The following is a 14065-nucleotide window of genomic DNA, read 5'->3' on the forward strand; positions in this document are numbered from 1 at the left end:
TTAGGACTTTGTGGCAGCTCTCCCCATGATTGCTTTCTTTGTGTTCTGCTCTGGTCTCAGTAGAATTATGTAACATTTGGGTCCAAACAGTGCCACCAACAGACCAAAACTGGAGGCAAGGATGGCAAATACCTCCACTGCATCTGCATATTTTCCTGGTGAGTTGACATAGGCAGGGACAAAGGCAACCCACACAGCACAGAAAACTAGAATACTGAAAGTGATGAGTTTGGCCTCATTGAAGTTGTCAGGGAGATTTCTTGCCAGAAATGCAAGCAGGAAGCTGAGGATTGCCAGAAAGCCAATATAGCCAAGTAACACTGCAAAGCCAACTGTAGACCCCACCACACACTCATAAACTATTTTGTCATTGTGATAAAGAGTGTTTTTATGAGGTGTTGGCGAGGCACTCACAATCCAAGCAGTGCAAATTGCTGCCTGAATAGAAGTAAGGACCAGGACTGTCCCTCTCTGTTGCATGGCACCAAACCACTTGAGAACAGCTCCACCTCCTGGCTTTGAGGCCTTAAACACGGCAAGAACCACCATAGTTTTCACCAGAATACATGAGACACAAAGTACAAAGATAATGCCAAATCCTGCATGTCTCAACTGGCATGTCCACAATCTGGGGCGGCCGATAAACAGCAGTGAACACAGGAAACATAGTTTAAGTGACACAAGGAGGAGGAAACTCAGTTCTGAATTGTTGGCTCGTACCATGGGTGTGCTGCGATGATGGATGAAGATTCCCAGGACGACAACACAGAGAAATGTTCCCAGCAATGAGGCAATTGTCAAGCAGATACCCAACGGCTCATGAAAAGACAGGAATTCAATCGTCTTAGGAACACAGCGGTCATGCCGGGCGTTTGACCAATAATCTTCTGGACAACTAGTGCATTCCGTAGAGTCTAGGGAAACAAGTGAGTTATTGACATATATTTAACATATATCACAAAAATAATGAACATGAACACTAACCAGTCTCATTGCTGATCTTTCCCTCAGAACAAGGGACACAGTCGAAACAGCACTCAGGTTTCCCTTTTTTTCTAGCCATGCGAGTACCTGGAGGACAGCTCTCACTACATACTGAGAGAGGTGGCTTGTGGAAGAAAAAAATATCTTTATTTCTCCAAGACTGCTATAATGACTTTCAATAGGTCTAAAAGCGAAAGCTTTCTGAAGAAATACCTCTTTCGGAACAAAGTTCCAGAAGATTTTGTTTTCATCAATCGTGAGTTCTTCTCCTTTGGAATGTGACCTCTTAACCTCTCCCACACCATGAACTTTAGTTTTGCCATCAGGGAGCCACTGCCAGTTCATGATATCATAGATTGGCAAGGCATCACCATTTTCATCAAATGAAACAACATCACCAAATGATGTTGTGAAGTTGACCTTTTGTAAATAATGAACAAGCTACAAATCGAAAAAGACAAATAACAGCACAACAAATGAATAAAAATAATATTTTTTAAGTAACTTGTTTCTGCAAATACTGTTAATATGTATTATGTTTGACTCAAAGTTAGACAGTTTGACATCCATTTGTTATTGTTTTTTGTAAGTGTTCTGATGTCAGACATAATTCTTTAATATTAGTAACTTAACTAAACACCACATTATAATACAGGGCAGGTTTGATAAATACTAAACTTGTGTCACACCTGCCATGGTTCCATTCTTTGTAAACTGGCACAGCTGTGCCCACTGAAAGGCCCTGTTCCTGGCACACAACGCAGCATATCATCCAGAGAATACGCCAGAGCATACACGGCCTTGTACACATTGTACTCTGGCCTGAGCTCTGACATATCTAGTAACTCTGTCCCTGCACTCTCTAAATCTTCCTTCCCAGTGCATAATACTCCCTCTGTTTCAACCCAACCTGCTGGAGTGGGTGCAAAAGTACACTGAAATGTGTACTCCCAAAATTGCTTCACCTGAAAAAGAAAATCGACATTTATTCTATAATCAGAACTTTGAAATTTGAGTGCCAAGATGAAGCCAAGGGTCAATACTATGCTATTTCCATAGCTGTTGTTGGACTTTGGGTCAGGACGTATTTTTTGGAGAAATTCCCTCAGCCCTGGTATTTCTCCTCGACGGATGGCAATCCCCAGTGTGCCATCCAGGTATGGCATGAGTTGCGGGGTCTGGAGCACAGTGGATGCTGTCCAGGCTTCACTTGCTATCCATTGCTGGGCGGTCACATTTTGCCTCACAACCTGTGAATTGTGATGATTCTCGTTCAAACACAACTGAATATTATGCAAATACAGTATATAAGCATTTCGATTTTAGTTTAATGACATCATAAGAGGGTAATTTAAGCCAAAGTCATATTGATCATTTTCTTTTTTCTGTGACATCAGTCATTATATCATTTTCAGGACAAAATATACGACACATTTTATCGTTATTAATCGAGGTGAATATTTTTTACCTCTTCCATAAGGTGAATCATGTGAGCCTCATGTGCAAAAACAATAACTACACGGGCTGTGGATGTTTTAATCACATTCACAATCCTTCTAAGTTCTGTGAGGTCATTACCCCAGGGCAGAATCTCTGTGTAGGCCAGACAACCTTGACCAGACTGTGCCAAGTCTGACTGAAAGGAGCGTGCAACATGAAGTCCATAGTCATCATCGCTGACCAGAAGGCCTACCCAAGTCCATCTGAAGTAGTTTAGAATCTGGATCATAGCACGCACCTAAGTATTTTGATAGAATAATGGAATATACAGTATATTGTTGAAAATGTTTGGCATAAAAACAAAAATTAGAAGGTTCATCAAATCCACATAAATGTCCTGAATACACATGAAGCTCGTATGCAATGCAAGTAAATACAAAATGATGTGCTTCGTTGCATCAATGTACCTGAAAAGTATCACTTGGAATTGTTCTAAAAAATGATGGAAAGCGTTGCCGATCACTCAGGCAGGGACATGTGGCAAAGTAGCTAACCTGTGAAAGAAAATTTAAGGCACAAGCCAGTTTTAGATTTCATGCAGGCTAGTAAAACTTTCAAGAAACTAAATCTGCAATTTTCCTTGACATAGAGCACATGAAATCATCCTCAGTTGGCACATTGAAAAAGCGACAACATAAAAAACTTACAATGGGCAATTGGAATAAACCAATCACATCAGACATGGCAATAGTAAATGTTGAATATGAATCACCAACAATCCCCAAGACTGGATTAGACCCCACACAGTTCTCATCCAAAGAAATCTGATCCTCTTGACCACTGGCCAGTGATAGAGAAGCACGTAATGCTATTCCAAGTGTAGCACAGTTGTCATAAAGAGTGTATCCCAGAGTCACATTAGGTAGCAGGTCAGAGTTGTTGTTGATCTCATCTATAGCAAATGCCATGGTTTGAGCATGCCTGAATCCTAGAATATCAAAGCTAACACACATAATGAAAACATTAACGAAAAGCAAACTATACATAACCATCATCATTATCATTGCATGAAAACCTGGATAAAATACACCAAACAGGCAAGTATGGATCCATCTGTAAACCATTGTCAAAAAATAATTGCATTTTACCACACTTCTAATTTATACTTTAAACATTTATATACGGAGCAGTTCTAGTAAAATTACATCTTGCTCAAGATATACCTTGGTTATAGAATAATTAATTACACAATCATATGATTGAAATGTGTGTGACTCACCCTTGGCACCTTGGCTGATTAGGCTCAGAGGTGAAGGAAAGCTCGGGAAAGACAGATGAGTAGTGGACCTCAAACAGTCCACCAAGAACAACATCGCCCTGCATGTGCATACCATTCAGATTAAATTGTTTCCGCAATTTACAGAGTGGAGAAAAAGAGGGCGATACAGGCAGAAAAAATGAAGACAAGAACACCATCAAAAGCAATGGACGTATGATAGCAAAAGCACCCATAGCTTGTCTCCTCCTTCGCCCAGTTTTCTAATCCGTTTGCAAATCACTTTATTTTATACATAGAAACATGTCATCCCCTTTGCATCAACGTCACTATTTAGATAGATAGATAGATAGATAGATACTTTATTGATCCCGAGGGAAATTCAGGTCCCTTTGTTTAATTTGGCACACCAACCAGACTTGTAGGAGGTTGTAGAAGGAGGACTGATGACAAATCTTATTTAATTGCATCATATTTTAATATATCAAGATTATATTTGTAACTTTAATGAAATGAAAATGGATTTGATCATAATGGCTTTAGATATTAATATCCACTTTTTATGTGCTTTCATAGGACAAAGGTCACATGATGTTTTCCCGAGTGTCATTGGGAAAACATTTCAAAGTTTTCCGACTGGACAGTCTCATGTATTTTAAGTAATGACAGTCATCTTAAATATGTCAAACCAAAAACTAGCAAAGCTCAGCAAGACCAATGAAAAAGCATACAGTATGTAGCACCAACTAACTTTAAAGTCCAGTACGTTTTAGCAGTATACCAAGACATTCCATACTGACTTCTCTAATTCCAGAAAGACTGTCAAATAAATACTCCCAGTAGTATGATTGTTTTTTTTAATACTATCAAAATACTGGGATTTACTATTGCTAATACAAATGTCATTTATTGGGATGTTTGGTGTTTCATTTAAACTCCTGAAATTGGTAAACCTGTTCATAGTCCATGGCACCTGGGAGTAGATTTAGATCAAGCATTGGAATAAAGTGTTTTGCTGAGCAACGGATTTATCAAACCAGTGTGATTAAAGGAACGATACATGAAATCATCCTTGATTTGCCAATTATCAGATACAATATGATTAGATACAATTGGGACTGTTAAATCTTCTTTTACATGATAAATCACCTAATATGTCATATCTATAGTGATTAATCACAATTTTAGTCATAAATTTAAAATCCCATTGTTTTGGATTTTCAAAACAGTGTTTGACAAGCTTTTATTTTGTACTTTGTACTGTCTTTAGCTACATTTAGTACATCTTGTATGGATAAACATTTGCTATAATTTTGAAAGAACATCATGAACTTTCTTTAGAAAATTAAAATATCAACAAAAAGGTCACAAACCATTTCCATTCTGATTCTGTATTTTATGATGACTATAAACCCAAATTTCAGCCCTGCACAAAACAGGCTGTTTCTGTCTATTGCTACAAAGGCAAGTGAGCTGTGTTTGACCACTCCCCTCTCAGGAAGGACTTGGGTGGCTTGGGCCACCTTGTACCTTGCATTATTGTTTGAATTGAGAAGGCAGACTCAGAGTGCAAAACAAACATCAAGCTGTGGGAGAGTCGCCCACCTGGGAGAGGGGTTAGTGCCCTTCATGATGTCACAAAGGGAACATCGTCAAACAGCCTGTTTGAGCACACATTTTCTGAAAAATGGAGCAGGTAAAAGACAGAGAGAATGGAATTTTCTTATACTTTAATTGGGACACGTTTTTTTTTTTTTTTTTACGAAAAACATGATAAAATATATTTTGCTTAATATTTTACCTTTTACCATGGAAATAGAAGCAATCACAACTAATATTCTTCTTAGTAGTTTCCCTGTCTATAATGATTTAATAGGAATTCATAGTAAAGTCAAAATCAAACGTGAAAATTGTTTTTTTCTCCTTGTCATCTCTGGCAATACTGTTCATGTGCTTTTCCATGTTTGAAACATTGTGTCCTCTCCTTTTTTGCTTTTGCTTTTCAATGTGTTTTTTTTTTCCCAACTGCTGATGACTCCTATGAAATTTAAAATGACATAAGCATATGAGTTTTTAAACAATGTATTTCATGAGTGGGGTCAGCATGGATGACACTGCCTTCTCCCTTGGTATTGACATCAAACATAAACAAGTGAGTGACTTATACTGTCTTGCTTTCATTTGATCAATATTCTGCTCATAATCTGTTGACTTTAGAATATTCTGTGATATGATTCTTTCCATGTCATGATGAATAATGATAGCACCATTCATTTTGTGGTTATTTACTCTAAACGACTGTGTTGTATGATCAGTTGGTCTCCTGAATAGCAGGAAAAGTTGGGTGAATATGTGGGTATCAAATATCTAAGACAAATTACTGTCATGCCAAGAAAAAGTAAACTTTTGCAGTTTTTTGGTGTTACAGCCGTTTATTTATTATTGTATTATTAAACAGATCAGGGTCCCTAACATAGCGTTTTAGGACTTTGTGGCAGCTCTCCCCATGATTGCTTTCTTTGTGTTCTGCTCTGGTCTCAGTAGAATTATGTAACATTTGGGTCCAAACAGTGCCACCAACAGACCAAAACTGGAGGCAAGGATGGCAAATACCTCCACTGCATCTGCATATTTTCCTGGTGAGTTGACATAGGCAGGGACAAAGGCAACCCACACAGCACAGAAAATAAGAATACTGAAAGTGATGAGTTTGGCCTCATTGAAGTTGTCAGGGAGATTTCTTGCCAGAAATGCAAGCAGGAAGCTGAGGATTGCCAGAAAGCCAATATAGCCAAGTAACACTGCAAAGCCAACTGTAGACCCCACCACACACTCATAAACTATTTGGTCATTGTGATAAAGAGTGTTTTTATGAGGTGTTGGCGAGGCACTCACAATCCAAGCAGTGCAAATTGCTGCCTGAATAGAAGTAAGGACCAGGACTGTCCCTCTCTGTTGCATGGCACCAAACCACTTGAGAACAGCTCCACCTCCTGGCTTTGAGGCCTTAAACACGGCAAGAACCACCATAGTTTTCACCAGAATACATGAGACACAAAGTACAAAGATAATGCCAAATCCTGCATGTCTCAACTGACATGTCCACAATCTGGGGCGACCGATAAACAGCAGTGAACACAGGAAACATAGTTTAAGTGACACAAGGAGGAGGAAACTCAGTTCTGAATTGTTGGCTCGTACCATGGGTGTGCTGCGATGATGGATGAAGATTCCCAGGACGACAACACAGAGAAATGTTCCCAGCAATGAGGCAATTGTCAAGCAGATACCCAACGGCTCATGATAAGAAAGAAATTCAGTCGTCTTAGGAACACAGCGGTCATGCCGGGCGTTTGACCAATAATCTTCTGGACAACTAGTGCATTCCGTAGAGTCTAGGGATACAAGTGAGTTATTGACATATATTTAACATATATCACAAAAATAATGAACATGAACACTAACCAGTCTCATTGCTGATCTTTCCCTCAGAACAAGGGACACAGTCGAAACAGCACTCAGGTTTCCCTTTTTTTCTAGCCATGCGAGTACCTGGAGGACAGCTCTCACTACATACTGAGAGAGGTGGCTTGTGGAAGAAAAAAATATCTTTATTTCTCCAAGACTGCTATAATGACTTTCAATAGGTCTAAAAGCGAAAGCTTTCTGAAGAAATACCTCTTTCGGAACAAAGTTCCAGAAGATTTTGTTTTCATCAATCGTGAGTTCTTCTCCTTTGGAGTGTGACCTCTTAACCTCTCCCACACCATGAACTTTAGTTTTGCCATCAGGGAGCCACTGCCAGTTCATGATATCATAGATTGGCAAGGCATCACCATTTTCATCAAATGAAACAACATCACCAAATGATGTTGTGAAGTTGACCTTTTGTAAATAATGAACAAGCTACAAATCGAAAAAGACAAATAACAGCACAAAAAATGATTAAAAATAATATTTTTTAAGCAACTTGTTTCTGCAAATACTGTTAATATGTATTATGTTTGACTCAAAGTTAGACAGTTTGACATCCGTTTGTTATTGTTTTTTGTAAGTGTTCTGATGTCAGACATAATTCTTTAATATTAGTAACTTAACTAAACACCACATTATAATACAGGGCAGGTTTGATAAATACTAAACTTGTGTCACACCTGCCATGGTTCCATTCTTTGTAAACTGGCACAGCTGTGCCCACTGAAAGGCCCTGTTCCTGGCACACAACGCAGCATATCATCCAGAGCATACGCCAGAGCATACACGGCCTTGTACACATTGTACTCTGGCCTGAGCTCTGACATATCTAGTAACTCTGTCCCTGCACTCTCTAAATCTTCTTTCCCAGTGCATAATGCTCCCTCTGTTTCAACCCAACCTGCTGGAGCGGGTGCAAATGTACACTGAAATGTGTACTCCCAAAACTGCTTCACCTGAGAAAGAAAATCAACATTTATTCTATAATCAGAACTTTGAAATTTGAGTGCCAAGATGAAGGCGAGGGTCATTACTATGCTATTTCCATAGCTGTTGTTGGAGTTTGGGTCAGGACGTATTTGTTGGAGAAATTCCCTCAGCCCTGGTATTTCTCCTCGACGGATGGCGATTCCCAGTGTGCCACCCAGGTACGGCATGAGTTGCGGGGTCTGGAGCACAGTGGATGCTGTCCAGGCTTCACTTGCTATCCATTGCTGGGCGGTCACATTTTGCCTCACAACCTGTGAATTGTGATGATTCTCATTCAAACACAACTGAATATTATGCATATACAGTATATAAGCATTTCGATTTTAGTTTAATGACATCGTAAGAGGGTAATTTAAGCCAAAGTCATATTGATAATTTCCTTTTTTCTGTAATATCAGTCATTATATCATTTACAGGACAAAATATACAACACATTTTATCGTTATTTATCCAGGTGAATATTCTTTACCTCTTCCATTAGGTGAATCATGTGAGTCTCATGTGCAAAAACAATAACTACACGGGCTGTGGATGTTTTAATCACATTCACAATCCTTCTAAGTTCTGTGAGGTCGTTACCCCAGGGCAGAATCTCTGTGTAGGCCAAACAACCTTGACCAGACTGTGCCAAGTCTGACTGAAAGGAGCGTGCAGCATGAAGTCCATAGTCATCATCGCTGACCAGAAGTCCTACCCAAGTCCAGCTGAAGTGGCTTAGAATCTGGATCATAGCACGCACCTAAGTATTTTGATAGAATAATGGAATATACAGTGTATTGTTGGAAATGTTTGGCATAAAAACAAAAATTAGAAGGTTCATCAAATCCACATAAATGTCCTGAATACACATGAAGCTCTTATGCAGTGCAAGTAAATACAAAATTATGTGCTTTGTTGCATTAATGTACCTGAAAAGAATCACTAGGAATTGTTCTAAAAAATGATGGAAAGCGTTGCCGATCACTCAGGCAGGGACATGTGGCAAAGTAGCTAACCTGTGAAAGAAAATTTAAGGCACAAGCCATTTAGATTTCATGCAGGCTAGTAAAACTTTCAAGAAACTAAATCTGCAATTTTCCTTGACATAGAGCACATGAAATCATCCTCAGTTGGCACATTGAAAAAGAGACAACATAAAAAACTTACAATGGGCAATTGGAATAAACCAATTACATCAGACGTGGCAATAGTAAATGTTGAATATGAATCACCAACAATCCCCAAGACTGGATTAGACCCCACACAGTTCTCATCCAAAGAAATCTGATCCTCTTGACCACTGGCCAGTGATAGAGAAGCACGTAATGCTATTCCAAGTGTAGCACAGTTGTCATAAAGAGTGTATCCCAGAGTCACATTAGGTAGCAGGTCAGAGTTGTTGTTGATCTCATCTATAGCAAATGCCATGGTGTGAGCATGCCTGAATCCTAGAATATCAAAGCTAACACACATAATGAAAACATTAACGAAAAGCAAACTATACATAACCATCATCATTATCATTGCATGAAAACCTGGATAAAATACACCAAACAGGCAAGCATGGATCTGTAAACCATTGTCAAAAAATAATTGCATTTTACCACACGTCTAATTTATACTTTAAACATTTATATACTGAACAGTTCTAGTAAAATTACATCTTGCTCAAGATATATACCTTGGTTATAGAAGAATAAATTACACAATCATATGATTGAAATGTGTGTGACTCACCCTTGGCACCTTGGCTGATTAGGCTCAGAGGTGAAAGACAGCTCGGGAAAGACAGATGAGTAGTGGACCTCAAACAGTCCACCAAGAACAACATCGCCCTGCATGTGCATACCATTCAGATTAAATTGTTTCCGTAATTTACAGAGTGGAGAAAAAGAGGGCAATACAGGCAGAAAAAATGAAGAGAAGAACACCATCAAAAGCAATGGACGTATGATAGCAAAAGCACCCATAGCTTGTCTCCTCCTTCGCCCAGGTTTCTAATCCGTTTGCAAATCACTTTTTTTTATACATAGAAACATGTCATCCCCTTTGCATCAACGTCACTATTTGTTTAATTTGGCACACCAACCAGATTTGTAGGAGGTTGTAGAAGGACGACTGATGACAAATCTTATTTAATTGCATCATATTTTAATATATCAAGAATATATTTGTAACTTTTTAATTAAATCTAAATGGATTTGATCATAATGGCTTTAGATATTAATATCCACTTTTTATGTGCTTTCATAGGACAAAGGTCCCATGATGTTTTCCCGAGTGTAATTGGGAAAACATTTCAAAGTTTTCCGACTGGATAGTCTCATGTATTTTAAGTAATGACAGTCATCTGAAATATGTCAAACCAAAAATTAGCAAAGCTCAGCAAGACCAATCAAAAAGCATACAGTATGTTGAACAAACTAACTTTGAAGTCCAGTAAGTTTTAGCAGTATACCAAGACATTTCATACTGACGCCTCTAATTTCAGAAAGACTGTCAAATAAATACTCCCAGTAGTATGATTGTTTTTTTAAATACTATCAAAATACTGGGATTTACTATTGCTATTACAAATGTCATTTATTGGGATGTTTGGTGTTTCATTTAAACTCCTGAAATTGGTAAACCTGTTCATAGTCCATGGCACCTGGGAGTAGATTTAGATCAAGCATTGGAATAAAGTGTTTTGCTGAGCAACGGATTTATCAAACCAGTGTGATGAAAGGAACGATACATGAAATCATCCTTGATTTGCCAATTTTCAGATACAATATGATTAGATACAATTGGGACTGTTAAATCTTTTTTTATATGATCAATCACCTAATATCTCATATCTATAGTGATTAATCACATTTTAAATCATACATTTAAAGTCTCATTGTTTTGGATTTTCAAAATAGTGTTTGACATGCTTATATTTTGTACTTTGTACTGTCTTTAGCTACATTTAGTACATCTTGTATGGATAAACATTTGCTATAATTTTGAAAGAACATCATGAACTTTCTTTAGAAAATTAAAATATCAACAAAAAGGTCACAAACCATTTCCATTCTGATTCTGTATTTTATGATGACTATAAACCCTCATTTCAGCCCTGCACAAAACAAGCTGTTTCTGTCTATTGCTACAAAGGAAAGTGAGCTGTGTTTGACCACTCCCCTCTCAGGAAGGACTTGGGTGGCTTGGGCTACCTTGCACCTTGCCTTATTGTTTGAATTGAGAAGGCAGACTCAGAGTGCAAAACAAACATCAAGCTGTGGGAGAGTCGCCCACCTGGGAGAGGGGTTAGTGCCCTTCGTGATGTCACAAAGGGAACATCTCCAAACAGCCTGTTTGAGCACACATTTTCTGAAAAATGGAGCAGGTAAAAGACAGAGAGAATGGAATTTTCTTATACTTTAATTGGGACACATGCTTTTTTTTTTTTATGTTACGAAAAACATGATAACATTTATTTTGCTTAATATTTAACCTTTTACCATGGAAATAGAAACAATCACAACTAATATTCTTCTTAGTAGTTTCCCTGTCTATCATGATTTAATAGGAATTCATAGTAAAGTCAAAATCAAACGTGAAAATTGTTTTTTTCTCCTTGTCATCTCTGGCAATACTGTTCATGTGCTTTTCCATGTGTGAAACATTAAACATTAAACAAACATCCTCTCCTTTTTTGCTTTTGCTTTTCATTGTGTTTTTTTTCAACTGCTGATGACTCCTATGAAATTTAAAATGAGATAAGCATATGAGTTTTTAAACAATGTATTTCATGAGTGGGGTCAGCATGGATGACACTGCCTTCTCCCTTGGTATTGACATCAAACCTAAACAAGTGAGTGACTTATACTCTCTTGCTTTCATTTGATCAATATTCTGTTCATAATCTGTTGACTTTAGAATATTCTGTGATATGATTCTTTCCATGTTGTAATGAATTATGATAACTTCATGGGACTTTACTTGATTTTCGGCAGCTTTGACTAGAGAACATTCTGCTGGATGAGAACCATGGTGTTTGCTATGGAGGAAACTATCAACCATTTACACTTGTTGCCTTGTGTTAAACTAGGCTACAGGATGCTGGACAGTTGAAAAAATGTACACACCAACCTGTAACCTCTTTTCTGTTTATCACAAGCAGGTACGACAGGATTGTCATAGACTCAAAAATGCAGACTCAAACAGCAGGATTCCAGAAAAAGGCAGAGTTTACTGCAGTCCAGGTCGGTACACAAAAAAGCAGTTCAAAAAGCAAACAATGCAAAAGGGGCAGGCAGAAGGCAGAACGAAAGGCAGGCTAAGGCTAAAAAAACACAAGTAACTGAGAAGGAAAGCAGTAACTAAAAAATAAAACAGGAACAGACAACATGAAGAGAAACCAAACATAACTGAGGTAACTTCACGGATCGTGTCACTCTTTGGTTGGGAACTCCAAAGATATGCTGAGATCTCTTTCAAAGAAAACCAAGGTTGTTCTCAAAAATGTCCATTTTCAAACATACAGTAGACAATGAAAGATCCAAGTCTCAGTCATGTGTCCTTTCCTCTTTCTTGGGGCAGAGGTCAGGATGAAGACAGGGATAGTGCTAATTGGTAATGTAAAATGACCATACATTCAGAGGACTGGATATCGTCGAACCCCAGAGAAACCCTGAATAGTTTGATATTATCTGACCTAGTGTGTTTTTTTGAAGCTCAACTTCTTTTCAAATACTAGATTGTATGTTAGAAAATGTTCAGGAGGGAATTCATGTTGCACCATTCATTTTGTGGTTATTTACTCTAAACAACTGTGTTGTATGATCAGTTGGTCTCCTGAATAGCAGGAAAAGTTGGGTGAATATGTGGGTATCAAATATCTAAGACAAATTACTGTCATGCTAAGAAAAAGTAACCTTTTGCAGTTTTTTGGTGTTACAGCCGTTTATTTATTGTTGTATTTTTAAACAGATCAGGGTCCCAAACATAGCGTTTTAGGACTTTGTGGCAGCTCTCCCCATGATTGCTTTCTTTGTGTTCTGCTCTGGTCTCAGTAGAATTATGTAGCATTTGGGTCCAAACAGTGCCACCAACAGACCAAAACTGGAGGCAAGTATTTTATGATGACTATAAACCCAAATTTCAGCCCTGCACAAAACAGGCTGTTTCTGTCTATTGCTACAAAGGCAAGTGAGCTGTGTTTGACCACTCCCCTCTCAGGAAGGACTTGGGTGGCTTGGGCTACCTTGCACCTTGCATTATTGTTTGAATTGAGAAGGCAGACTCAGAGTGCAAAACAAACATCAAGCTGTGGGAGAGTCGCCCACCTGGGAGAGGGGTTAGTGCCCTTCATGATGTCACTAAGGGAACATCGTCAAACAGCCTGTTTGAGCACACATTTTCTGAAAAATGGAGCAGGTAAAAGACAGAGAGAATGGAATTTTCTTATACTTTAATTGGGCCACGTTTTTTTTTTTTTATGAAAAACATGATAAAATATATTTTGCTTAATATTTAACCTTTTACCATGGAAATAGAAACAATCACAACTAATATTCTTCTTAGTAGTTTCCCTGTCTATCATGATTTAATAGGAATTCATAGTAAAGTCAAAATCAAACGTGAAAATTGTTTTTTTCTCCTTGTCATCTCTGGCAATACTGTTCATGTGCTTTTCCATGTTTGAAACATTGTGTCCTCTCCTTTTTTGCTTTTGCTTTTCATTGTGTTTTTTTTTTCCCAACTGCTGATGACTCCTATGAAATCTAAAATGAAATAAGCATATGAGTTTTTAAACAATGTATTTCATGAGTGGGGTCAGCATGGATGACACTGCCTTCTCCCTTGGTATTGACATCAAACATAAGTGAGTGACTTATACTGTCTTGCTTTCATTTGATCAATATTCTGCTCATAATCTGTTGACTTTAGAAT

At 38.1% G+C, this 14065-nt stretch overlaps 2 protein-coding genes across 2 annotated transcripts; both read right to left on the reverse strand.

The window, feature by feature from the left end:
- LOC306829978 (extracellular calcium-sensing receptor-like) lies at positions 1-3936 on the reverse strand (the record flags this gene model as incomplete). The annotated part of the gene is made up of 9 exons (XM_079353195.1): positions 1-914; positions 985-1108; positions 1198-1425; positions 1674-1949; positions 2028-2234; positions 2453-2722; positions 2892-2978; positions 3132-3426; positions 3704-3936. 9 exons carry the CDS (start codon positions 3934-3936, stop codon positions 1-3), a joined length of 2634 nt encoding a protein of 877 aa, XP_079209321.1.
- A 2245-nt stretch (positions 3937-6181) lies between these two features.
- LOC306829979 (extracellular calcium-sensing receptor-like) lies at positions 6182-10113 on the reverse strand (the record flags this gene model as incomplete). Its single annotated transcript, XM_079353196.1, has 9 exons — positions 6182-7095; positions 7166-7289; positions 7379-7606; positions 7855-8130; positions 8209-8415; positions 8634-8903; positions 9073-9159; positions 9311-9605; positions 9881-10113. 9 exons carry the CDS (start codon positions 10111-10113, stop codon positions 6182-6184), a joined length of 2634 nt encoding a protein of 877 aa, XP_079209322.1.
- Positions 10114-14065: the final 3952 nt, after the last annotated feature.

Source organism: Symphodus melops, assembly GCF_947650265.1.
Source record: "Symphodus melops genome assembly, chromosome: 10".
Classification (NCBI taxonomy): Eukaryota; Metazoa; Chordata; class Actinopteri; order Labriformes; family Labridae; genus Symphodus; species Symphodus melops.